Source organism: Sciurus carolinensis, chromosome 4, assembly GCF_902686445.1.
Source record: "Sciurus carolinensis chromosome 4, mSciCar1.2, whole genome shotgun sequence".
Taxonomy (NCBI): Eukaryota; Metazoa; Chordata; class Mammalia; order Rodentia; family Sciuridae; genus Sciurus; species Sciurus carolinensis.
In genome coordinates, this window is record NC_062216.1 from 104893783 (window position 1) to 104920339 (window position 26557).

Here is a 26557-nt window from a genome sequence, read left to right on the forward strand (position 1 = left end):
CAATTTAGACTTAACAGACATTTATAGAATATACCATCCAACGAAGAGTGAATACACTTTCTTCTCAGCAGCACATGGATCCTTCTCTAAAATAGACCATATATTGTGCCACAAAGCTAAAGTTAGCAAATACAAGAAGATAGAGACACTACCTTGTATTTTATCAGATCATAATGGATTGAAATTAGAAATAAATGAAAGAGTAAAAAAGAGAAACTACTCCAACACCTGGAGATTAAACAATATGCTATTATATGATGAATGGATAACAGAAGATATTAGGAAGGAAATTAAAAAATTCTTAGAGGTAAATGAGAACAAAGAAACATCATATCAAAATCTCTGGGACACTATGAAAGCAGTACTTAGAGGAAAATTTATTTCATGGAGCGCATTTAATAAAAGAAGTAAGACTAAACAAATAAACGACATAACACTACAGTTCAAAGCCCTAGAAAAAGAAGAACAGACCAACACCAAAAGTAGTAGAAGACAGGAAATAGTTAAACTCAGAGCTGAAATCAACGAAATTGAAACAAAAGAAATAATCGGAAAAATTAACAAAATAAATAGTTGGTTCTTCGAGAAAATAAACAAAATTGATAAACCCTTGGCCACACTAACAAAGAGAAGATGAGAGAAAACCCAAATCACCAATATTCGGAATGAACAAGGAAATATCACAACAGACATGATTGAAATACAAAACATAATTAGAAGCTATTTTGAAAATCTATACTCCAACAAAATAGAAAATTTCGATGACATCAACAAATTTCTAGAGACATATGAATTGCCTAAACTGAATGAGGAGGACATACACAATTTAAATAGACCAATTTCAAGTAATGAAATAGAAGAAGTCATCAAAAGCCTACCAACAAAGAAAAGTCCGGGACCAGATGGGTTCTCAGCCGAGTTCTACAAAACCTTTAAAGAAGAGCTCATTCCAATACTCCTCAAAGTATTCCATGAAATAGAAGAGGAGGGAACCCTCCCAAACTCATTCTATGAAGCCAATATCACCCTGATACTAAACCAGACAGAGACACATCGAGGAAAGAAAATTTCAGACCAATATCCTTAATGAACATCGACGCAAAAATTCTCAACAAAATTTTAGCAAATCGCATACAAAATCATATTAAAAAGATAGTGCACCATGATCAAGTGGGTTTCATCCCAGGGATGCAAGGTTGGCTCAACATCAGGAAATCAATAAATGTATTTCACCATATCAACAGACTTAAAGTCAAGAATCACATGATTATTTCAATAGATGCAGAAAAAGCATTTGATAAAATACAGAACCCCTTCATGCTCAAAACACTACAAAATATAGGGATAGTGGGAACATTCCTTAACATTGTAAAGGCCATCTACGCTAAGCCCATGGCTAATATCATTCTAAATGGTGAAAAACTGAAAGCATTCCCCCTAAAAACTGGAACAAGGCAGGGATGCCCTCTTTCACCACTTCTATTCAATATCGTCCTTGAAACTCTAGCCAGAGCAATTAGACAGACCAAAGAAATTAAAGGGATACGAATAGGAAAAGAAGAACTCAAACTATCCCTATTTGCTGAGGATATAATTATATACTTAGAGGAATCAGGAAATTCCACCAGAAAACTTTTAGAACTCCTAAGTGAATTCAGTAAAGTAGCAGGATATACGATCAATGCTCATAAATCTAATGCGTTTTTATACGTAAGTGATGAATCTTCAGAAACAGAAGTTAGGAAAACTACCCAATTCACAATAGCATCGAAAAAAATAAAATACTTGGGAATCAATCTAAGAAAAGATGTGAAAGACCTCTCCAATGAGAACTACAGAGCACTAAAGAAATAAATTAAAGAAAACCTTAGAAGATGGAAAGATCTCCCATGTTCTTGGATAGGCAGAATTAATATTGTCAAAATGGCCATACTACCAAAAGTGCTATACAGATTGAATGCAATTCCAATTAAAATCCCAATGACGTACCTTACAGAAATAGAACAAGCAATCATGAAATTCATCTGGAAGAATAAGAAACCCAGAATAGCTAAAGCAATCATTTGCAGGAAAAATGAAGCTGGGGGTATCACAATACCAGATCTTCAACTCTACTACAAAGCAATAGTAACAAAAACGGCATGGTATTGGTACCAAAATAGACAGGTAGATCAATGGTACAGAATAGAGGACACGGACACAAACCCACATAAATACAATTTTCTCATACTAGACAAAGGGTCCAAAAATATGCAATGGAGAAAAGATAGCCTCTTCAACAAATGGTGCTGGGAAAATTGGAAATCCATATGCAACAGAATGAAACTAAACCCATATTTCTCACCATGCATGAAACTAAACTCAAAATGGATTAAGGACCTCGGAATCAGACCAGAGACCTTGCATCTTATAGAAGAAAAAGTAGGTCCAGATCTTCAACATGTCGGCTTAGGACCAGACTTCCTCAACAGGACTCCCATAGCACAAGAAATAAAAGCGAGAATCAATAACTGGGATAGATTCAAACTAAACAGCTTTCTCTCAGCAAAGGAAACTATCAGCAATGTGAAGAAAGAGCCTACAGAGTGGGAGAAAATCTTTGCCAATCATACTTCAGATAGGGCACTAATCTCCAGAATCTATAAAGAACTCAAAAAACTCAACACCAGAATGCAAATAATCCAATCGACAAATGGGCTAAGGAAATGAATAGACACTTCACAGAAGAAGATTTACAAGCAATCAACAAACATATGGAAAAATGTTCAACATCTCTAGTAATAAGAGAAATGCAAATCAAAACCACCCTAAGATTCCATCTCTCCCCAATTAGAATGGCGATTATCAAGAATACAAGCAACAACAGGTGTTGGAGAGGATGTGGGGAGAAAGGTACACTCATACATTGCTGGTGGGGCTGCAAATTAGTGCAGCCACTCTGGAAAGCAGTGTGGAGATTCCTTAGAAAACTTGGAATGGAACCACCATTTGACTCAGCTATCCCACTCCTTGGTCTATACCCAAAGGACTTAAAATCAGCATACTACAGAGATACAGCCACATCAATGTTCATAGCTACTCAATTAACAGTAGCAAGATTGTGGAACCAACCTAGATGTCCTTCAATTGATGAATGGATAAAGAAAATGTGGTATATATATACAATGGAATATTACTCAGCTATAAAGAATAATAAAATTATGGCATTTGCAGGCAAATGGATGAAATTGGATAATATCATTCTAAGTGAGATAAACCAATCTCAAAAAAACAAAGGAAGAATGATCTCGCTGATAAGTGGATGATGACACATCATGGGGCATGGGAGGGGTTAGTGTTAGGGTTAGAGTTAGGGTTAGGGAGGGGGGCAAGAATGGAGGAAGGAAGCACTGTATAGAGGGGAAAAGAGGGGTGGGAGGGGTGGGGGGAAGGGAAAAAATAACAGAATGAATCAACCAACATTACCCTATGTAAATTTATGATTACACAAATGGTATGACTTACTCCATGTACAAACAGAGAAACAACATGTATCCCATTTGTTTACAATAAAAAAAAAAAAAAACTGAAATGGCATATGTTCAAATTCCTACAAAATCTCATATTTTAAATTATATTTTGAAAAAAATCATATTGGGAAAGACATTAATAAAAATATAACTAATTAAAAAGTATAAAAACATTACACAGATGTAGTAATTATTTTTGTTGGTATTAACTGAAAATTGTAAAAAATATGTGTCATACATAAGCTTCTGATTGATACTTTTAAATAGTACTATAGAATTTTTGTTTTAAAATAGGGAATCTTTGGGAGTCAAACAAAAGAAAACTTAGAAGAAGAATAAAGAACACTAGCTTTACCTTTTAAATAAGACTAAATGACATCTCTAACTCTGAAGCACAATCCATTATGGTAGATTGCCAAATATAGTCAACCATGATTCAAGGCAATGCTAAGAGAAGACATGTTGGGTGCCCATCAAAGGCAATGTTGGCAGAGGACAGTTTTTCCAAGTAGGTGGCACACTCTACACATGCTGGAACAATGAGGGGGGTGCATGTTAGCTGAAGGTGGGCCTTGTTACCCCTCAACATGAACCTCTTGCAGAGAGCAAGTCCAGGAAAAACTGACATCATTCTATGGCAATCAGTCCCCAAAGAAGCAATGTAAGAATATCATTGCTAGGAATAAAAGAAGAAGAAAATAACAGGGAAATCCAACAGCAGCTGAAAAAATCCTCCACCAGAAAAATGTTACCACAGATCAAAGGGTTAGGGTGTCCTAAAACATCCCCGGATTTATAGTTGCTGTGGCAATTAACAGGAAGAGCACACCCTTACGAGTTGGGAATCCACGAAGCTCTATGGTGAGTGGAAGGCATGTCTGTCCCCAGTGCTGTTTTCACACTGTCACTGTTGCCACAGCATCTTTCAGGCCCAACTCGCAGATGAACAGATTTCAATTAGGTGCCTGTAGAGATAAATTGTTTTTACAATCCTTACTGATTTTTAAACCTCAAAATGTATTTTCTTGCTCAGACTGCACAATATCCATCCCCTAAAACAGCTTATATTCTGAGAAAGTCTGCCTAACAAAGCGTGATGTGGTAAGTGCCACAGTGAGGCTCTGTGCTGGGTGCAGGCAGGAACAGGGAAGGGAAGGATGGTGAGACTCAAAGAGTGAAACAAATTTCTCTCCACATAGAAAGAAAGATCTGTAATTTCACATTCTAATATTTCCCTATGGGAGAAGCATCGACAGGTTTTGTGTTGTATTTATACTGCACAGCAACCTTTTTTTATTGTCTTCAGCCTTCCTTTTGTGAATTCTTTCCCACAAAGACTGTCCTTGACTAACATAAGAAATGAATTTGATTTCTCTAATGCAGAAGGTAATTGGATTTTTCTTTATTGAATGCATCCCTTAATGACTGTCTCTGTAACTGCCAATTTAGCTGCAAGTGACCTGACATTGATCTGATGATATGACTTAAAATAAATAGTTGGAGCTGGGGTGGAAAAGATCAGCTGCCTGCCATCAGAAAGAATGAGTCTTGGCCTCATCTTGCCATTTTCCTGAGAAAATGCTTTATCCTTGATGTCATTTTCACAAAACATGCTTCTGTAATAATTGGTCATACAGTAGCAGATTGCCTCCTTCTAGAAAATATGGTAAGTATTTCCCAGAAAGTGCCTGGGAGAAAACATTGAAAACTGAATAAAACCTACCCAGTAATCATTTTGTTCCTTGAAAATATTTATTATCATGCAGACTCTTTCAGGAACAGAATAAATATTGCTGAACAGAATTCATTAAATCTTTAACAAATCTGGTCTAACATGAAATATTCATTAAGTATTTATTTACTTAACCTTGAGGTTTTATTAAAACATTTGACACAAGAACTTTGTCCAAGGTTATGAAGAAGCAGTGACTGAAATTGTTATATTTGAAAGAATAACAGTTCTTCCCTCAAGGGAAGTTATAAGACTCTTTTATGCCCCCAAATGTGTAAGATTTAAATTTCTTTACTTTCATTTTTATTTACTTTTTACTAATGATATAGTTCACTTGAATCATGGGTAATCTTTACTCTATTGTCTTCCCTTTTCTCATTTTGATAAATATCATGAATCACTTTAGAAGGCAAATACAATCCATGGGCATTAGTCTGAGTGAGAAAATGAAACACTGTAATTTTAAAGGATCAATAAGAAAATTATAGATAAGAAAACCATCCATAAACTAGTTCCTCTTAAAAACAAGTAAAACAAGTTTTTCCTTTTTTAAATTATTAATATTAGTTGCTTCTATATTTATCAAAACAGGTGACAAAGTAACTGAGTTATATTAAAACCATCAATGCTTGTTGAATGTCTTCAGATTTAATAGTGAAGCTACATCAAGTAAAATTACTGGAGGACTGTTAGGGAGAGCAGACATAAATCTGCATTGTTACTCACTGAATGACAGTGAACTAACTTTAGTTCTCATTAATGGAGAGAATGTTGGGAACTGTGTTCTCAGAAATAACATTGAGACAGGAAATAAATAAGAATCAAGCTGAAGTCTTTCCTGGAAACTTGGCTTCTTATTCACCATCCTGATTGCATCTTAGGTGAACTTGAGGGGCATTGGCATGCCAGTGAATATTTTCAAGGGACAGTTTATTGGACACTGCGATGCACAATACGATGGGCTTGCTTGAGAAGCATTGGGAAACCCAGTACTACCCAAGGGTCACTGATCCAGAAAGACTCCCTATGAACTCACGATCTTCTGTCATAAGTGATTAAATCTCTCTTCTTTCAAGGCCATTTGTTGGAAGTTACAATTACATACGATGTTAAAACTTTAAGGGCAAGAGAAAAGTATGCTTTAATGGATAATGAAACTTCTTCCTTAGTCAGTGCAGTATACCTCATTTTGTACCAGTTTTTCTTTCTTGTCTTCATTCTGTTGTGTGTGTGTGTGTGTGTGTGTGTGTGTGTGTGTGCGTGTGTGGTATTGGGACTCTAACCCAGGGATACGACAACACTGAACTAAATCTCCAGCCCTTTTTATTTTTATTTTGAGATAGGATCTCACTAAGTTCCCAAGGCTGGCTTCAAACTTGCAATCTTCCTGCCCCCACATCCGGAGTTGCTGGGGTTATATGCATGTGCCACCCTGCCCTGTGCAGTTTTCTTAACTTTGAACTTCTTTGTGTGTTTGAATTTCAACATTATTAATTGAAATCATAATTAATGGAATAAGGTTTTCATTTCTTGAAGAGAGGATAGATACTATAGGACAAGGAAGAAAGTGGTGTGTGTGTGTGTGTGTGTGTGTGTGTGTGCACATACATGACATATTTCAGTTTTTTAGAAAAAGAAGGAAATTCGTCTTATACCCACGTAAGATTGTTAAAATACTTTTATAATAGGTTACCTGTTGATGATACATTGGGCATTTGCTGAAACATTAATATGTGATGTGACTAATGAGCAATTTACTTTGTTAATGGGTCTTTAGTATCCTAATTCATTTTGTCCTTTCTTTTTTGAGTAAATACTTTATTCTATGATATAAAAGACTCTTAGACATTAGAAAGGAGATGGAGTTAAATAATCTTTAGAGATTTTAAAGACAGTACAGAGAGAAATTATATACATAAGTAAATAAAAGAAGAGATGGAACATGATATATAACATGAGAAGTGTGTTTTAAGAACCCCAGGTCTCTATGAGCAGAGAAAAGTGAAGCCATCGTGGGGGTAACAGGACTTGATGTAGCCTTCAGAGGATGGGCACTGTCTCTGCATGTGGGAAAGAGGAAGAATGCTTTTGGAAGAAGGCATCAAATTGTGGATGGGAGAATGTTAGCTAATTGGAATAAATACACCGTAAAACCAAATATTGAGCCCACTGTATTGCACATAGAATTGGATGCAAAAAGGAAGAGTAAAGAAGAAGATAATATTTTCACGAATAATATAGGTAAATATCTAGACACATCAGAAAGGATCTGGATTTTGAAGTTCCTAATTTAGACAAATTTAGAAAGAATGTGATATTTTCTTTGTTAGACACGTTTGTTCCTAAGGATACACTGATATTTAAGGGTGATTTAGATCAAAGGCAATTTTAATTGATTTGTAAAAAATGGTCTCAATATGTGATATGTTGAATGATCTTCTATGTGCTCATACAGTATGTAAAGTCAAATAAACTATTAAATTTTTAAAAATTTATTTTTATTGTAAACAAATGGGATACATGTTGTTTCTGTTTGCACATGGAGTAACAGCATACCATTTGCGTAATCATACATTTACATAGGGTAATGATGTTTGATTCATTCTGTTATTTTTTCCTTTCCCCCCATCCCTCCCACCCCTCTTTTCGCTCTATACAGTCCTTCCTTCCTCCATTCTTCCCCCCAACCCCCCATTATGTGTCATCATCCACTTATCAGCGAGATCATTCTTCCTTTGGTTTTTTGAGATTGGCTTATCTCACTTAGCATGATATTCTCCAATTTCATCCATTGCCTGCAAATGCCATAATTTTATTATTCTTTAGAGATGAGTAATATTCCATTGTATATATATACCACAATTTCTTTATCCATTCATCAATTGAAGGACATCTAGGTTGGTTCCACAATCTGGCTATTGTGATTTGAGCAGCTATGAACATTGATGTGGCTGTATCTCTGTAGTATGCTGATTTTAAGTCCTTTGGGTATAGACCAAGGAGTGGGATAGCTGGGTCAAATGGTAGGTCCATTCCAAGTTTTCTAAGGAATCTCCACACTGATTTCCAGAGTGGCTGCACTAATTTGTATCCCCACCAGCAATGTATGAGTGTACCTTTTTCCTCACATCCTCTCCAACACCTGTTGTTGCTTGTATTCTTGATAATTGCCATTCTGATTGGGGTGAGATGGAATCTTAATATAGTTTTGATTTGCATTTCTCTTATTACTAAAGATGGTGAACATTTTTTCATATGTTTGTTGATTGCTTGTAGATCTTCTTCTGTGAAGTGTATGTTCATATCCTTAGCCCATTTGTTGATTGGGTTATTTGTAGTCTTTGTGTAGAGTTCTTTGAGTTCTTTATATATTCTGGAAATTAGTGCTCTATCTGAAGTATGAGTGGCAAAGATATTCTCCCACTCCATAGGCTCTCTCTTCACATTGCTGATAGTTTCCTTTGCTGAGAGAAATCTATTTAGTTTGAATCTATCCCAGATATTGGTTCTTGCTTTTATTTCTTGTGCTATGGGAGTCCTGTTAAGGAAGTCTGATCCTAAGCCAACAAGTTGAAGATTTGGACCTACTTTTTCTTCTATAAGCTGTAGGGTCTCTGGTCTGATTTCAAGGTCCTTGGTCCATTGTGAGTTGATTTTTGTGCAGGGTGAGAGATAGGAGTTTAGTTTCATTCTGCTGCATATGTATGTCCAGTTTTCCCAGCGCCATTTGTTGAAGAGGCTATCTTTTCTCCATTGCATATTTTTGGCACCTTTGTTTAGTATGAGAAAATTGTATTTGTGTCCGTGTCCTCTATTGTGCACCATTGATCTTCCTGTCTATTTTGGTGCCAATTCCATGTCATTTTTGTTACTATTGCTTTGTAGTATAGTTGAAGTTCTGGTATTGCGATACTCCCAGCTTCATTCTTCCTGCTAAGGATTGCTTTAGCTATTCTGAGTTTCTTATTCTTCCAGATGAATTTCATGATTGCTTGTTCTATTTCTGTAAGGTACATCATTGGGATTTTAATTGGAATTGCATTGAATCTGTATAGCACTTTTGGTAGTATGGCCATTTTGACAATATTAATTCTGCCTATCCAAGAACATGGGGGATCTTTTCATCTTCTAAAGTCTTCCTCAATTTCTTTCTTCAATGTTTTGTAGTTTTTATTGTAGAGATCTTTTACCTCTTTGGTTAGATTGGAGTTTTTCTCTAATGGAGAAAAACTGAAACCATTCCCTTTAAAAACGGGAACAAGACAGAGATGTCCTCTTTCACCACTTCTATTCAACACTGTCCTCGAAACTCTAGCCAGAGTAGTTAGGAAGACTAAAGGAATTAAAGGGATACAAATAGAAATGAGGAATTTAATCTGTCACTATTTGCTGATGACATGATTCTATATTTAGAGGATCAAAAAAACTCCTCCAGAAAACTTTTAGACCTCATCAATGAATTCAGCAAAATAGCAGCATATAAAATCAACATGCATAAATCTAAAGCATTTTTATATGCAAGTGATGAAACATCTGAAAGGGAAATGAGGAAAACAACTCCATTTGCAATAACGTCAAAAAATATAAAATACTTGTAAATTTTTTAATTTAATGAAATATATTCTAATTTTTATCTTTTCACATATTCTAATGTTTAATATGTACATAGTCTATCTCACTAGAATATAAATTACAGGCTGAATATTCAGATTGTGATTTCTGAAAGTGTTAAGTTCCTGTTATTGTTTCAGGTCACTGATATGATGCTGCAGGACAAACCTTATCCTGATTGGGGAAAATCTGCAAGAGCTTTCTGGAAGAAAGGAAATGTTAGGATCATTTTATTCTGGTAAGAATTTGTTTTATTTACTTTCTTTATTTATTCACAAAACAATCATTCAGAAAACAATGTTTTGGATGCATTTTTTCTTAGATATATAGAGTTCTATCTAGAGATGCTACCATGCTCCATTAAAATTATTATCCTAGTTATTTTATTAATTAATTTCTGCTTACATAGTGTTATGCACACATTTATAAGGCAGAAGTTTTGCTAATACAGTAATGCATCACTTGACCAGAGGTAAGTTTTTGACTCAGCAAAAATAAGCCATAATTTTCATCAGGGAAATCTGATACATAAAACTAGCTCCTGTATACACTAAATTGCCCAGTGTATTTGACAGGATATGATTTTGCTCTGAAAAAGTAATTCAGGGAAGGAAGGAACCTTTTTACAAATCATCTGGTTCACTGCTGTTTCTTCATCATATGATTTCTTTTTGTGCCTCATCATAATCATTGCAATTAAAAAGCAACCAGGATATTATAGGATTTTGTTTTTGTGGAGTCACTATTATTTATGTGTATTTGAACACATTAAAATAGAAAAGACAGAAATCTCAAGACAGCAAGAGAGGTGGATTTCATCTGGCTGTGGGGTATTCCAGCAGCACAGTGGTTGTGCCAGATATATGAAAAGTTATGAACACTAATGTTCAGAAGCACTGTAACTGATGATAGCTTGAACTGGAAAATTCCAGACTATGCACCTATCTTTTGAAATGGGAGAAGAAAATTTTGTTTATTCTTAGATTTAATACTTTTTTTTTGAAGCTACAAAAATCATGGTAACCTGGTGCTTGGGGAAAATAAGCATTCTACATTATATTTTGTGCTTTAGCACTATCATTAAATGTTGCTAGAGATATATGACATTTTGAACTCAATTCTTAGCAGATAAACAGAAGTAGATTTTTCAATAATGTGAAAATGAATATGATCTTGTAGATGTTTATTCACACATTGTCTCTATGAGTCAAGAGTGGCCTGTTTTTTTGGTACTATTTAACCTCCATATATTTTCCTGTTTGTTAGCTCCTCATATAGCTTGTCTGAATAATATATAATAATTATAGCAAATATCTACTGAGGATATGTTCTGCTCCAGGCACTGGGCTAAGAACTTGACATTCTATATATTTACTCATTTAATCCTGACAACCCTATAAAATAGGTACTGTTATTATAGGCACAGGTCTCTGATACCATTAATCACTGCAATAGGCTGCTTGGTGTGCAAATTTCTAAACATCTTGATTATTTTTAATTCTCATGCTAAATAAAAACATGAGTTTCTGGGAGTCCTTGTACCCTACAGAATTCAATATGGGGTTTGAAAAATCATATTTTGAAAGGGAAGAGACTAATATTTAAAGGGTTTATGGAATGTCCCTCTTAAAACAATACCCACTTACTATGTTTACACACATTCTATATTAGTTAATATATCTTCAGAGTCAGCCTCTTGATGGTTGCTGCTACCACTTACCAAAGTCACCCATATACTATTTGCAAAGGTGAGCCATGCATATAGTAATCTGAAGGCCCCTATGATTGTTGTCATTAGCTCTTCTTAATCATAATTACTGTTTCAGAAGAGAGGAATTCATCCTGGATATTTTCTGAAGCACCTCTGTAAAATTTTCCTTGAACATTGTTATTAAAATTCATATATCATCAATCTCACATAAATGGGATTGTTTTGAGCATGTGTGATAACATACTCTTAATGTTAAGTATAACTTAAGTGTTTCAAAATAATAATTATAGTCACTGGCAAAAATAGATATTCTTCAACTGAGAACAAACTAAAATTCAAACTTATTCTTACAGTCATTGTTTCTGTAAATTAATAATTAGTAACATATTTGAGAGTTTTTCACTATTTTATTCAAAGCAGTATTTCAAATCATAGAAAGCACAAAATAACTGAAGAAAAATGTAAATGTAACTTTAAATATGTTTTTCTATTTTTCCATTTCTGTTTAGTTAGATTGTCTTGACAACAGTATTCATAATTTTAAAAAAAGAAAATCCAATACAAACTGTTGAAAATGGAATGATGTGAGAAGCAAAGACATCTTCCTTTTTGTTCATTCTTTCCAGATAAAAAGAATTTATTATATATAAAGGGCATTTTTTTTCTTTGTAATCTTAGGAGATAAAAATATAGAAATCATTGGCAAGGCTTTAGATTCAGTTAAAGAAAGTATTTGTAAACTACATGTCACTTACTCAAAAGGAGGTATTTTCTTTTGGTTTTGTTCTAGTTAATAAAGAGAGATTAGTTTGGAAAATAAAAGTCCATGTTAGAGAAGAACTTTTGCAAAGGAAATCTTTCATCAGTTGCAGTGTGATTATATGCAGCAGTTTGAACAACATTGCAGTTTGTTCAATGTGCAATTTCTTCTAGTGAATTACCTCTTACCTACATGTGACTGCTTTAACTCACAAGTGTCTGTCAGAAACTATATCATTTGCAACTGTGTAACTGTTTTCTTCCTTGACTCTTAGTGTTAGATATCTCTACATTGAAGAAAGTGGTTCAATTTATCTCTGTAGTTGTGCAAAGATGAAGCTTTCATACTGGGGAGGAGACTTTTTATAACTGTACTTGAGAATACTACCTGGGAAAGGAGGAATATTCATAAATCTATTCCAAAGCACTTTTGACAATTAAAAAGACAAAAGAGCTAAGAATATAAACCCTATACAATTGCTCTTCTATTTTTCAGAGGGAATGACAACTACCATTTTTACTGACTTATGTCTAAAGTAAAACAACACATACGCAAAGAACAAGTGATATGATATTCATGTTATCTTCTATATCCCTGTTTTATTTTTTCTCCAGAGACACCATTGGTATGCTTCAGATGGGAAGCATCTTGGGTTGATATTTCCCAAAGACTTGGTTTATTCTTTTTTTTTTTTTTAATAAAAGGAGACACTCTTTTTTCATCAGTAGAAGTGTTGGCAGAAGAATTGGAGGATCTGATTGTCCTTCCAGACGCATCAGAGGATTCCACTTTTCTGTCCCTACTAATTATGTACTTTGTTTTGACCAATGAAAATGTTTATAAAAGTTCTTTGGTTGGTAGTTATTGTGGAAGCTAGGGTCTAGCTGGAAGAATGCAGGATAAATCAAGCATTCTTAACAACTCAGTGGGCATATAGCATGAATGAAGGTTAAATCTCTGAGGTTTGGGGATTAGTGATATTGCAAACATGAACAAAACCCTCTCCCACTTTATCATACTTTTTAAAGTATAGCAAAATTAACTTAGTCATCTAATTTTGATCAGATAAGAGTTTAACAAGAAATTATTAGTTTAATTTGCATTATTCATACTGTAAGAGACTAATATGCTAATAAAAATGTAATAAAGTAATAAAAACACCTATGATTCAGGGAAAATGTGAAGCAGAATTTTAGTAATAACTCTGCTGATATCAAACTACATAACCTGTATGTCTACTTTAGATTTCCATTTCCTTTTTACTTTTTTTTTTCCTTTTTGTAAAAAGGCATATGTTTTGTTAAACTATGCAGTCTCTTCAGCTCAATACTGCTGTTTTCCATCATAAGGTTAAAATAATGACAAGGAAATAATATTGTTCTACTTTGCTCCAGTGGGAAAAATATGGACTATAGCGTGTAAGTCATACAGAAGCAGACTTTACTTTCATATATGAAAGATTCCCTAAAACAAATGAGCTTCTCAGTGCTGAATGAGCCTGTCTGATGATGTCGTGAATCCCTCATCAGAACTTCTTTGCAAAACCTAGATAATGATCAATTAGGAATGCTATAGAAGGATTTTCATGTTCAATGAAACAAAAAGAGATCACTTTTAAATTTCTATCAAACTTGTAAATTCTATGACTACATTTTAAAAAGAAAAATGTTGCATGTCTCCACTTTATAATGGAGGAGGTACTAATTAAAATTAATATATTCACATAATCCTTTCTCAACATGTCTTTTTAAGCAGTTGTTTATCCTCGATTAAAAGTTGCCTGTGTAATTGAGGAAAAACAGAACAATTTTGGTCACAATCAGATAACTGTACCTAGTAAATGAGCTGTTGTAACTTTTAGCATGGTACTAATTTAGCAGACTCCAATTTAAGTGTGGCTTTTCAGACCTTCTAGCAGCAAGGTCCAAGGATGTGTGTGCTTCAACTGATTTTCTCACCAGACATAAGAGTACTACATTTTGATAAAAAGGTGATTGATACTGTATTACTATGTTGTTGTATTTTAAGGAGATTTTTATTAAAAATTAATCTATATTCATGCTTGAGAGATTTAACTCTCAGTCATATACTTCTGCCGGAGCATTAATTCAACCCGGGGTCATTGTTGATTTAATATTGCTGAGTTAAGAATAACCATGATTAAATTGACTTATTTATATAAATACTTACTAAATGTTGAAAGGTAGTTAGCAGTACAACCTTTTGAGTCACCTGCCTGGCATTTAATTTTGGTTTCACTACTCAGTACTCTGTTATAATTTCATTGTTGCGAGAACCTGGCACTGTCCGTGGTGCTGAGAATACAGCTTTGAAAGACAAAATAAGGACTTTGACAGTGTAATTTTTAGTACAATGAAAAATACAAAGAGAGTAAGAGAGAGAAAAAAAGAGAGTGATGCAGTATCAATCACAGGTGTGGGTGCTGTGCTCTGGTGCTAAGTAAGATCCAGGTATTCTTTTGTAAAGCTGAAGTGTCATCTTAGGATAAGCAGGAACCAGACAGGAGGAGACATGGTATTGGTTAGGTATGTGGAGCAAGGAAGAGGGAGAAGTCAAGAGTAGCATTGAGTGTTTAGGCTTTTGCCACTCAATGGATGATGACACTGTTCACAGAGAGAGGAGATCTTGATAGAGAAGTAAATCTTAGGTAGGGGCATAATGAACTCAGACTTGAATATGTTGAGCATGTGTTGCTTGTGGAAATATCCAACAGACAGTTCTGTATGTGGATATGGAGCTCTGGAATGAGGTCAGGGGCAGAAATATAGCAAAAGTTCTTTTTCGGTTTATACTTCTACCCTTAATATAGAGGGTATCTACCTGATGTTTAGAGGAATGTGAGTGGATGCAGAGTAAGAACAAAAGATCTGGTAGGGTAAATCCTATAGTGCTTTTTTATTGAAGAATGGGTAGAAAATGAGTCTGTGGTGTTTTTCTGGAACAATGCTGACTGATGTTAGACTTGTCCTAGGTCAAATCATGATCATGTGAGGAGCAATTGGAAACAAAGAGTGTAGCCCAAAGGTGAGAGGGAAGATTGAAAAGACATATATATTTAGAAATGAATATTCACAAGGAAAAAAATTAAACATACTTACTGGTTTTGCTACTTATTGATTTGCCTTGTCCAGAACACATACATTTTTTGTTCAAGAGAAGGAGCTGAATTGAATATTTGCTGCATAGGCATTGAGTTAAAGCATCATTATTTTCTGTGGTGAAAATTTGTTATTTGTGTAATCCTGATTTTTTTGTACGACAATTAAGAATAAATACTTTGTAAGATTTTAAACTAAAATTTGTTTACTAGTTTAAAGAAATACATTAAAGTAAAAATATTAAGTAGTATTTTTACTTATTTCTTCCTTGTTATAATAATGTAAGTAAGAATAATGTTTTACTTACCATGACCCTAGGACTTGGCACAGTGCCTGATACAGTGCAAGCATTACATACGTCCCTCTTGAGTCCTTTGGTGAGAACTTTCAAATTTGCTGTAGTCTATGATGTTCCTAAAAATTAATTCAGACTGAGGACTTCATTGAAAATAATAAAATGATAGATAAAGTAAAAGCATTCTGACTTTGAGATTAATGGATGCTTTATAAGATTTATAATATTTGTGAGTTTTTAATGAAAAACTTTAGGTATTTATTTTCAGTACTTTAAGAAATCAATTTGATCCTAAATAATGTACTCATAAGTAGGAAGTCCATTAAAATACTAAGGAGGGTATAACTATGGTGGTACAAGATCATTCCCGTACTGACCCTGAAGGTTTTTGTCTTAGAGATTTTTTCTTCATCTCTTAAAGGTGAGTAAAGTTAAAGGAAAAATAATAAGTGAGTCGTAATTTGCTTAAATAGGACCCCCAATAATAGAACTTTATTCCAACTGCTAAAGCTTGGAATAGGAGCGTTGAGCCCAAGAACAATCCATGGATTTATGAGTCTTTGAAAGAAAATGCCCCTTAATAAAGTCTTGGAGATACTGCATAGTTTCTCTGTATAGTAGTTTTTGGAGAATACAGTTATTCCTTTTCAACCTTAATTTGTTGGTTGAATGGAATATGCTTCTGTGCCAGAAGACCTAAGTCATATTTATTATGTTTCTAAAATACAGGCCATGTTTTCAAAGGTCCCTGAGTTCACACATAATAGTATAAATGCACAAATTTAAAATAGAAACAATAAATTATAGAAGAGAGAAAGCAATGTTTAAGTTTAGCTAGACACTTGACACATTTCAGCAGTGTAGGAAATCTCTGCATATCTTTTCATTCTTTTCCATAATTAATGCCCAGATCCCTCCCATCATTTCTTATATGTTAAAAATGATGGTCTTCCACACAAAATGAAACTTCAAATATCACTATAACTTGGCCTATTAGAAAGTGCAAATATGTTCATTCTTGCTATTTACTCACATCTTCTGGTGACTGCGTGAAATACTTTGAGGTATTTATCTTCATTTTTCAAATATTTACTATGACCACTATGCAAGTTCCTCATTGAAAAAAATGTTACTTTAACAATAATGTATTTTGCTAGCATAAGAGGTCTCTTTAATAAAAACAAAGTTTAGTTTTGTGTTCTTTGATCAAGATCTGCTTGTTTAAATTAAGATTTTCTGTTCAGGGGGAAATTACATCAGAGTAGTTGTCATTCTTTTTTTAAATAATCTGGATCATAACTGTCCATTGGCTGTTTCGCAAATTTAGTGGGAGAACAATGAAACAGTGTTCTGAAGATATAGCTGGTTGCTTGGTCCCCATGATTCAGATCTGGTTCTGAGATTGGCAATCCATAAGCTAAATTTTGTACTGCATTAGACATTGTTGGAAACTGAGAGCTGATTGGTTTTCAATTCAGAATTGCTAGTAACTAATATTCTGGTGTCCTCTTAAGGGCAACTTATTTACCATGATAAGGTGCAGATGAATCATTATGTGTTTTGTGAGCCATGGATCAAAACTAAGAGAGGTACACAGTACAGGGGAATGTTCACCCAGGACACATTGAGCCTGGTGACAGTACCCATCATTGATCAGTCTTTCTGGGGTCAGACTGTTGCTATCACCCAGATCCAGCATGCATTTCCCAGGCAGTGCTGGTTACATAATGTCCACTCTTGTTTTCAGAATATTATTTTCACCTCTGGTCAGAGTTCCTTCTGTGGGTGCCTTCTGTCTTTAAAAGAAGTGATAATGCATTAACTGTGTTAAAGTTTGAGATGCTTTGATGTCTGTTTTCGCACCTAGGAATTTTTATGACAAACCAGAGGTAAATTCTACAGGCAGATGTCGCAAATCAGATGAGTCACTCTTTAGTTTGCTCTCACAAAGCTTAAATTAAAAAACTACAATACTTGAGCATATGAGTGACTCACATATCAGAAACCAAACAGAAAGCAATGTTTCCATGTGTTTGCTAGGAAAACTTTGCTATCAGTCAGACAAAAGGGCAAGCATGCCCTGTTTATTCATTTGTAATTATATGTGTTGATGGTGTTAAGCATTGTACCTGTCAAGAGCACTGAACAACACTGAACAAGAGCACATACCTTGTGAACAAAGATGTGAAAATCCTCAAAAATACCTAGGAAACCAAACAGAGCAACACATTGAAAGGATCACACACCAAAACCGAGTGGGTTTTTATCCCTGGGAGGTAAGGATGGTTCAACACATGCAAATTAATCAGTGTAATTATAATGCATTAACAGAATGAAGGAAAAGTCATATGATCATCTCAATAGATGCAGGAAAAGCATCTGACAAAATTCAACACTTTTTCATGAAAAAAACTCTTGATAAACTTAGAAGGAATATACTTCAACACAACAAAGACTATTTATGAAAAGCCCATAACCAACATCATATTTAACAGTGAAAAACTGAAAGATTTCTTCTAAACCAGGCAAGGATGCCAATTCTTCACACTTTTATTCAACATATTACTGGGGAATCCAAGCCACAACAATTGAGCAAGAAAAACAGAAACAAACAAAAAAGATATCAAAATTGTTTTATCTAGACATAGAAAGACATTTAACTTGTCAGTAACATCAGACATACCAACTACCAGTTATTATTACCTATCTATTGAAATATTCTATAATCCTATTCCAGAACAAATGTCATTTAGTGAATACTTCGTGTCACCAGTACTGGGTTCTTCATAGTCACTGTTTCATTTAATTTTCACTACTACCCTACAAGGTACATATTGTTACTAACTTTATTTTAAGGACAAAAACCTGTTGCTGAGGTTGCACAGCTGGTGAACAACTGAGATCTGAGTGTAAGAAAGTTGATCTCAAAATCCTGCAAATACTACAGTAAATGGCATCATATATTTAACACATTCGACCACAATTGCTCATATTTTAAATGTGTCTGTTTTCTATAACTTTTTCTTTCTCCTTGAAAATGCATGTATGTTGGCTAAAGAAAGACATGAAATTCAAGAATCCTTGGAATTTTTCTGTTTATGGTCTAGTGTCTTTGTATTATTGACAAAGATTGAAATAACAGTAAGTAATTTGCTCAAGGTCACAAAATTTATCATTGTTCCTAGGGGCAATGAATGCTCAGAGCTGCTGAATCCTAGTCTAATAGTCTTTCCACTGAATAATATTGCCTCCATATATTCTTTTTCTGTTTATTTGTTTAAAAACTCAATAAATTCAAACTAAAAGAATATGTTGATAAGTGGATATATTAAGGTAACAGCTCTTGGAAGACAGTAGTAATAATCAAAACATTCTGCACAGTTTAACTTGATGTAATTGTATATCATTTTCTCTCGATTATAGGAATTAGGTGAGCAAAAAGATGTACAATATGTAGTTTAATATGCCAATAAAAATGTGATGTATTAACAAAAGCTTTACTTAAGTTCACATATGAAAAGCTAACTGATATTTTTCTTGTTTGGTGTATGTATCTTCAGGATTTTCAAGGACTTAATTTCTTTAAAACACATTTTTAAGATTGAAAATAAAGATTACTGTGATGTCTTAAAGGTTGACAATAAAAACTCTAACAAAACCCCAGCATTTTAGTAGGATCCACTGAGGAGATATGAAACATTATAGCAAATTATAGCCTTTGAAAATAGCAAATTCAGTGGTCCAACAGAAAACATGTGTCAGAGAATGTTCCAGAAGTTTTTTCAAGAACAGACTACGTGATAGTCAGTGTTCTTTGTTCTAAAATTCTACCATTCTACATAACCTATTTCATATCTAAGTTTACCTATATATTTGGTTAGGCACATAGTACTTAGAATAATGATTAAAGCAACTCAAAGTAACACCCTAAGGAAATGTTAAGTTAGTCTGAGCATGCTCATTCTGTGAAAACTATCCAGTCAATAGAATTTGTGCTTTAGAATGGGATTGGAGGGGGAAAAGAAAGATGATGTTGTAGTTAACTTTAGAAAATGATATTTTGACTTGTAACTGTAAAACTAAAGACAACATAAGTTAGATAAAAAAATCCATGTTTTAACTGATAAAGTTATTCCTGATGGGAATATTAGTTAATAATTATGAACCTACTTTACATATTGTTATGGTTTGTATAAGTGTCCCCCAAAAGCTCCAGTATTAATGCAGGATTGTGACAGTTAATCCTAGCATGAATGGACTAACTAGATGGTAACTATTGGCAGGTAGGGCATGGCTGGAAGAGGTGGATCTTTAGAGATTGTGCCCTAGAAGGGTGCATCTTCCCAGGGTCCTCTCTCTCTCTCTCTCTCTCTCTCTCTCTCTCCTCTCTCTCTCTTTCTCTCTCTCTCTCTCTCTCCTCTCCCTCTCTCTCTCTCTCTTCTCTCTCTTTCTCTCCTTCCTCCCCTGCCTTCTGACCCTACCATGAACTGAGTGACTTTTGTCTGCTGGGTACTTCCCCCATGATATTTTACCTCACCTTGGGCCCAGAGCAATGGAGTTGGCTGTCTATGGAATGAGACCTCTGAAACCATAAGCCCCAGATAAGTTTTTTATGCTCCAAGTTTTTCTTGTCAAGAATTTTGGTCTCAGCAACCCAAATGCCAAAACACATATATACTGGTATTGATCAATGAGTAAATGCATAATGGATGGTAGAAGCCAGTTCTCACTATTAAAGGGTTGTCATGTTGTTGCAGATAAGCAAGACTATAATGAACAATATGGAATTGGATTACAATGAGAGACATCAGTATTAACTCATGTTTAGCTTAATGTATAAACAGATTGACAGATTCAGAAATAATCTTAGATGTTTGTAGGTATGGGTGCCATCATGCACCATATAATGACATTTCAGTTAATGACAGACAACATATACAATGATGGTTTCATAAGATTATAATGGAGCTGAAAATTTTCTACCACTTAATATTTTTATTGTACCTTTGGTATATTTAATTATGTTTAAATACACAACTATTTACAATTGTGTTACAATTGCCTATGGTATCCAGTATAATAATATGCTGTGTTGTTTTGTAGCCTAGGAGCAATAGGCTAAGCAGGTGGTAGGCTATCCCACTTAAATTTATGTCAGTGCATGCTATGATGTTCACACAGTGATGAAATTACTTAATGACACATTTCTCAGAACATATCTGCATTGTTAAGCATGACAGCATTACCTAACTTTTTCTATGGAGAAGGCTTAATCAGGATCACTCCTTAGTGGCAATGAGCACACTCCGTGTCCAGATCTTGGTATATAATACCATTCTCCAATTAAAGGAACCAGGGATGTTGGGCAATGACTGATTCCAGGAGTGGGGCTGAGAATATAGATGATCCTGGAGCATCTTGTCATGCCAGAAGTAAGGAAGAGTGCAAAAACAGAAAGAGAAAAGGTAATCTTATGTATTCACTTCTCTGATAACCTGAGGGGTCTTATTCCAAATTACTGAGGAACTATAGCTGTTTATAGCAAGAGATTTTGTTGTTGTCTACCTGTGCAAAGACCACAAGGCTGCATCAATCACAGTCTTCATGTCACCAGTATGACAACCTTAGAATAGGTTTCTAACTATGGAATATTTTTACAGATACTATTTTCATCTCAGATTAGTGATATCTCATATATATATACACATATACATAATACATATATGTATTAATATGTATTAGTACATAATATTAATATGAAATTTTATGTATTAACATGTAATATTCTCATTAGAATACTTTTATGATCCATAATTGTTCATATCTTACTTATGAGCACACTCCTAGTTGCTAGGATGTTGGGTGTGGTGAATCATCACAACACTTTTAGTCACAAATTAATGAGGTTTTTTTGGTCTACATTACACAGGAGGTTGACTCACAGATAATGATAATGTCCTGTATATTTCAAAAAAGGCTAGAAGAAAGAACTTTTAATGTTTTCACCACAAAAAAATGGCAAATGTTTGAGGAGATACACATGCTTACCCTGACTAGGACATTACATAAGATAGACATGTGTTGAAACATCATGTGATGCCCCATAAATACGTACATTGTGTCAATTAAAAAAATAAATTAAATAATTTTAAAAATCATCTCTTTCAGAAGACTCAGTGTTATTCGTCTGTCCATTTTGGATAAATATTGGTTTTTTAGCTATTACTCCTCCTCACCATCCTCTTGACTTCTTGTCTTACTTTGAGGATGGAGGAGGGAAATGTCTTTGTATCTTAGCTTACCTTAGCTGCTGGCCGTGGCTTTTCTGTGGAAAGTGATGGGTGAAGAGCAATTGGCCTGTCTGATCTTCTGCTTCCTAGTCTTGTTCTTCTGGTCACAAATGCCATCCCCCCATCATTTTCCAGTGGTCTCTTCCCCTTGATTCCAGGCTTCTGCTGTCCTCTCAGGGCCTTTTTATCCACTTAGTGGGTGCAGAAACTTCTGGATCATTTTCAGAACTTTGTGTTATTGGGAGAAGAGAGGGCATGTGAAACTGGTCCAGTCTCTTGTTACTTCTACCATCCCTCCACAAATGCCCTAACGTTGTGACATCATTTTTTAATAGGGAAGACCTGTCACCTGCCTTGTGCTTCATCCAGAGAAACCCCCAGGTGCTTGAGTGCTTTCATATTTATCTGACCATTTGTACATGTCACCACTCCCTTTTCAGTTTGGACCATGTTGGTGTAGGGGAACAAGATCCTTGCACTCTGGCCTTCTCATTCTTCATCTTCTTTTACTTATAGTACTTCATGGTTGAAAAGGCAGATTTCCTGTTTCCATGGACAAGAGTTTCTCTTATCTCATTTCCAACTCTGTGGTCAAGTCAGGCAGGCCTCTTGATATAGGAACCCTGAGATATTGAAAACTAGGACTTACCATTGATTAAAACATGTTGACTTGATGTTTCCAAAATACAAACCCCATTACACTTCTGCCCTGATCTTGTAGGTAAGTAATGCTATAATGCCGTATATTGAGCTTTGTAGAAATATAAATTTTTCGAGTGCTACAGTTTGTAAATCATATATTTTGGTGGTTGTGTATCCAAGAAGATGTGAGACTATGAATGAAGGATGCACTTCAATAAAACATTGTAAATCAAGCCAGGCACAGCAGCACATGCCCATAAGCCCAGCAGCTCTGGAGACTAAGGCAGGAGAATCACAATTTCAAAGCCAGCCTTGGCAACTTAGTAAGGCACTAAGCAAATTATCAAGACCACTTTCAAAATAAAAAAATAAAAAGGACCAGAAATGTGGCTCAGTGGTTATGTACCCCTAGGTTTACTCCCCGGTACCAAAAAGTAAAAAGGTGTAAATCAAGAATCAAAAATTTGGGGCTGGGGAGATAGCTCAGTCGGTAGAGTGCTTGCCTTGCAAGCACAAGGCCCTGGGGTCGATCCCCAGCACCCAAAAAAAAAAAAGAAGTATCAGAAATTTCCCTTAAATTTATTTCAGTCCTCAGTTTCCAGGCCCTATTCCATCTGGATTTGGGGTATTTTTATTCTTATTCAGCATTATAGGACCTGTGATTCTTGTAGATGAGTTGAACCTTTCCATCCTGTCAATGTCCCATCCTAAACCTTCTTCCCTCATAGTGGCTTCTAGCTGAACCTTCATTTGGAACTACTTGCCTGAGTGATGTAGTTATATGCATGAGTGATGGAGTTTTTTTGTTACAAACAAAGGTAAAATTCATTTTTATGCATTCCTTCAAAAAGACCATTCAGAATATTCCACTTTTCTCTAAGCTGGCACTTCTGTTACTATTCAGGATATGCTGCTCACTTTTTAATCCAAAATGTTCTTTCTCTTTTAAAAAATATGAGTTTTCCAAGCTTTGGGGCCCTGTCTTACTATTCATGTTGTAGTTTCATCCTAGTAACTAAGTCAGTCATCTATATTTATACTGACTGAAAGGTTATATAGCAAACCAGTTCAAAAACAGAAATTCAGGTGAATAATCAACAGAAGTATGAAATTACTAAGAGAAACTTCTGAAAAGTATGATTGTTTCTCTCAACCAACTGGCTTGTAACTTCCCAAAGGTGAGGATTTCTGGATGGTAACCATTATCTTGTCTGTGGATCTGCTGCTTACCTGTATCTTAATGTGTGCTATGCATTTACTGTTTTCTCCTCTTTTTTGGTAAACATTATTCCCCCATCCATAACCCTTAGAGTCTACATATCCATTGGTAACTCTTCTCTACCCATTCATCTGTGCCAAATCTAGAACAAAAGGGAGCCAGGAATAGTTAATGATTTTAATGTATTTTTAAATATTGTCTTAATTGAAAAGAGATCTTTGGCAAAGTGTCAAGAATTAGAAAGCATATATATCAGTATACTGAAGTCATTAGGAGCTTCACATTTTTTTTTTTCCTCTCTGAACCACTATCACATAAATGTGGTCCCTCAATCCCTTTGTAAAGCAAATCTTACTTCCAAATACTCTTAGTAACTAAACTACACTAGAAGCAATAAGATATGCAATGATGAATCAGTGAGCACAGTTGTCATTATATGGTAAATGGAGAAATTTTAAAAATCACCATAACTTTGTTCTTCTTGGGACCACTTGGTTTCAGTCTTACCCAGTCCTCCTCTCAATTTCCATAAGACTGTGTCCTTTAAGTTTCAAGTAGAACAACCACCAATAACACCAGGCTTCTATGCAGCATCTGCTTCTTTCCCCTTCCATAAGGAGTGGGAATGTTAACTCAATGCTCCTGGATTTGCATAATTTATTCATACCTGTAGTGTTGGTAACATAGAATCACTGAATGCTGCACTATTTTCTTAATTTTCATGCGTCTCCATGGAGGGTCAGTTTGAATTAGGAAGAGAAACAAAGACTATATTTCAAAGGAAAATACTTTACATATTTTATCCAATTGAGGGAGAACACAACACTTTCAGATTTCCCCTAACACTTCTAGAATACAGCTGGTTGGGATTCTCTTGTAACATACCAAGAAGTAATGTAGTACTTAATGAAATGGAATTTGACTATTGCAGAGAGGAAATGACAGGCCAAAAAACTGCCATGAAACTAAATTAAAATGTACTTGGCATACATTTGAATTACCCCAGTTGCATTGCAAAAATAGTGCAGTGACAGAGTTTCTGGAATTAAAAGAACAGAATGTTGCCAAGGTTGAAACTATCAAAGACAATTTAGTATGTTTTTCTCTTTTTGAAAAAGTGAGCTTAGTTTTTCCTTTTAGCATAAAATGCATTTGTGTGTATGTGCATGTGTGTGTGTGTGCAAAATCATATATTCTTCCACTGAATTCTGGTTTTACACCTGTTATAGGAAGATATTCACTATTCATTTTTATTAAGGCAATTTTAGTATGTAAACATCTTCATCATTGACTATGCACTTTTGCTAGGCAAGATATGGTAGTGCCAAATTCAGGTCTTTGAGGTTAATGAATTGGACACCTAGTATCAATGCTTGCTATTCACCCATCCTAAACTGTAGAAGACTTTGGTTAAGCTGCCCATAATCTTCTGCACTGTAGGAAAGTCTTTAATAGATTTGTTCTGACAGTGTTTAAAGTATTAGACTGAATTGGGGAGTGAGGAAGGGTACTGACATCTCTGAGACTCTCTACTAAGGGTGGAGCTTTAAATATATTACCATACTTCTTTTTAATAAAACCTGATGAGGTAGATATTGTTGCTTTTGTATATAGTAAGAAACTCCAGTTTATTTAACTTAAGTCACAAAAACAGACTCTACATTACATGGTACTCCAAATGTTTAAGAAAAGTAAAAGATAATATATCCCTCAGAGAGAAGCATCTTTCTTCTTTAGGGGAACCATCAAGATTACCTAGAGTCAGGCAGAATTTCATCGGTGTGTATTCAGAAATTTTCCTTATTGCTTCTGTTTTACAGTCCATTAAGTCACTAAGTCATTTTCTCTCTGTAAGTTGGCTTCAGATTGAGAAGTGGTCTCTCTGGATAAGGATAGGAGGAGGAAGGCAGAGATAGATGTCACTAGAAATACCCTTAAAATAGCACAGTGATAGAATTAATTATGGGTATGTGGCACCTAACAGGAACACTGAGAAATGCATCTTTAGTTGATTTTGTTGATGGGCGAACATCACATTATGCTTACGTGAATTAAAATGTAGAATCTTATGAAAGCTTTGTCTTATGTGTGGCCCACCTTTAACTTATATATCTTTATGGGAGTGCATGATTTCTTTCTTTCTAAAGATATTAACCAGCATACTCCCTGGGTTTAATATCAGATTTCCTCTCTCCTGTAGTAAGGAGGGCTCCTCTCACTCACATCTCTTATCCTCTCTGTATTTCTCTGTGTGTGCATGTGTGTGTTTGTGTATGTAATATATGTACAATTCTTATAATTATTTGTATATAATGTACATGTTGCTTTGGACTGAATATGTTCTCCTAAAATTCATATATTGAAATCCTAACACCCAATTTATCAAAATGTAACTAAATTTTAAATAGGGACTTTAAAGAGGTAATTGAAATGAGGCCATTAGGGTGAACTTTAATGCAGTATGACTGGTGTCCTTATAAGAAGAGGAAATTATGACATATACACACTGTAAAGATCATATGAAGAGAGAGAAAAGACAGTCATCCACAAGCCAAGAAGAAGGCTTCAGAAGAAGTCAACCCTACTAACACCTTGATCTCAGACTTCGATCCTTCAGAATTGAGAAAATGTTTTTTCTTTTGTTTAAGCCATCCAATCTGTATGACTTT

The 26557-nt window shown here is 34.8% G+C and overlaps 1 protein-coding gene across 4 annotated transcripts in view; it reads left to right on the forward strand.

The window, feature by feature from the left end:
- Tmem117 (transmembrane protein 117) overlaps positions 1-26557 on the forward strand; it is a 476419-nt gene that overhangs the window by 312540 nt on the left and 137322 nt on the right. For all 4 annotated transcript variants that reach the window (XM_047551639.1, XM_047551640.1, XM_047551642.1 and 1 more), the window contains one exon: positions 9993-10090. In XM_047551639.1, coding sequence (XP_047407595.1) covers positions 9993-10090 — 98 coding nt within the window. The remainder of the gene's footprint in view (positions 1-9992; positions 10091-26557) is intronic.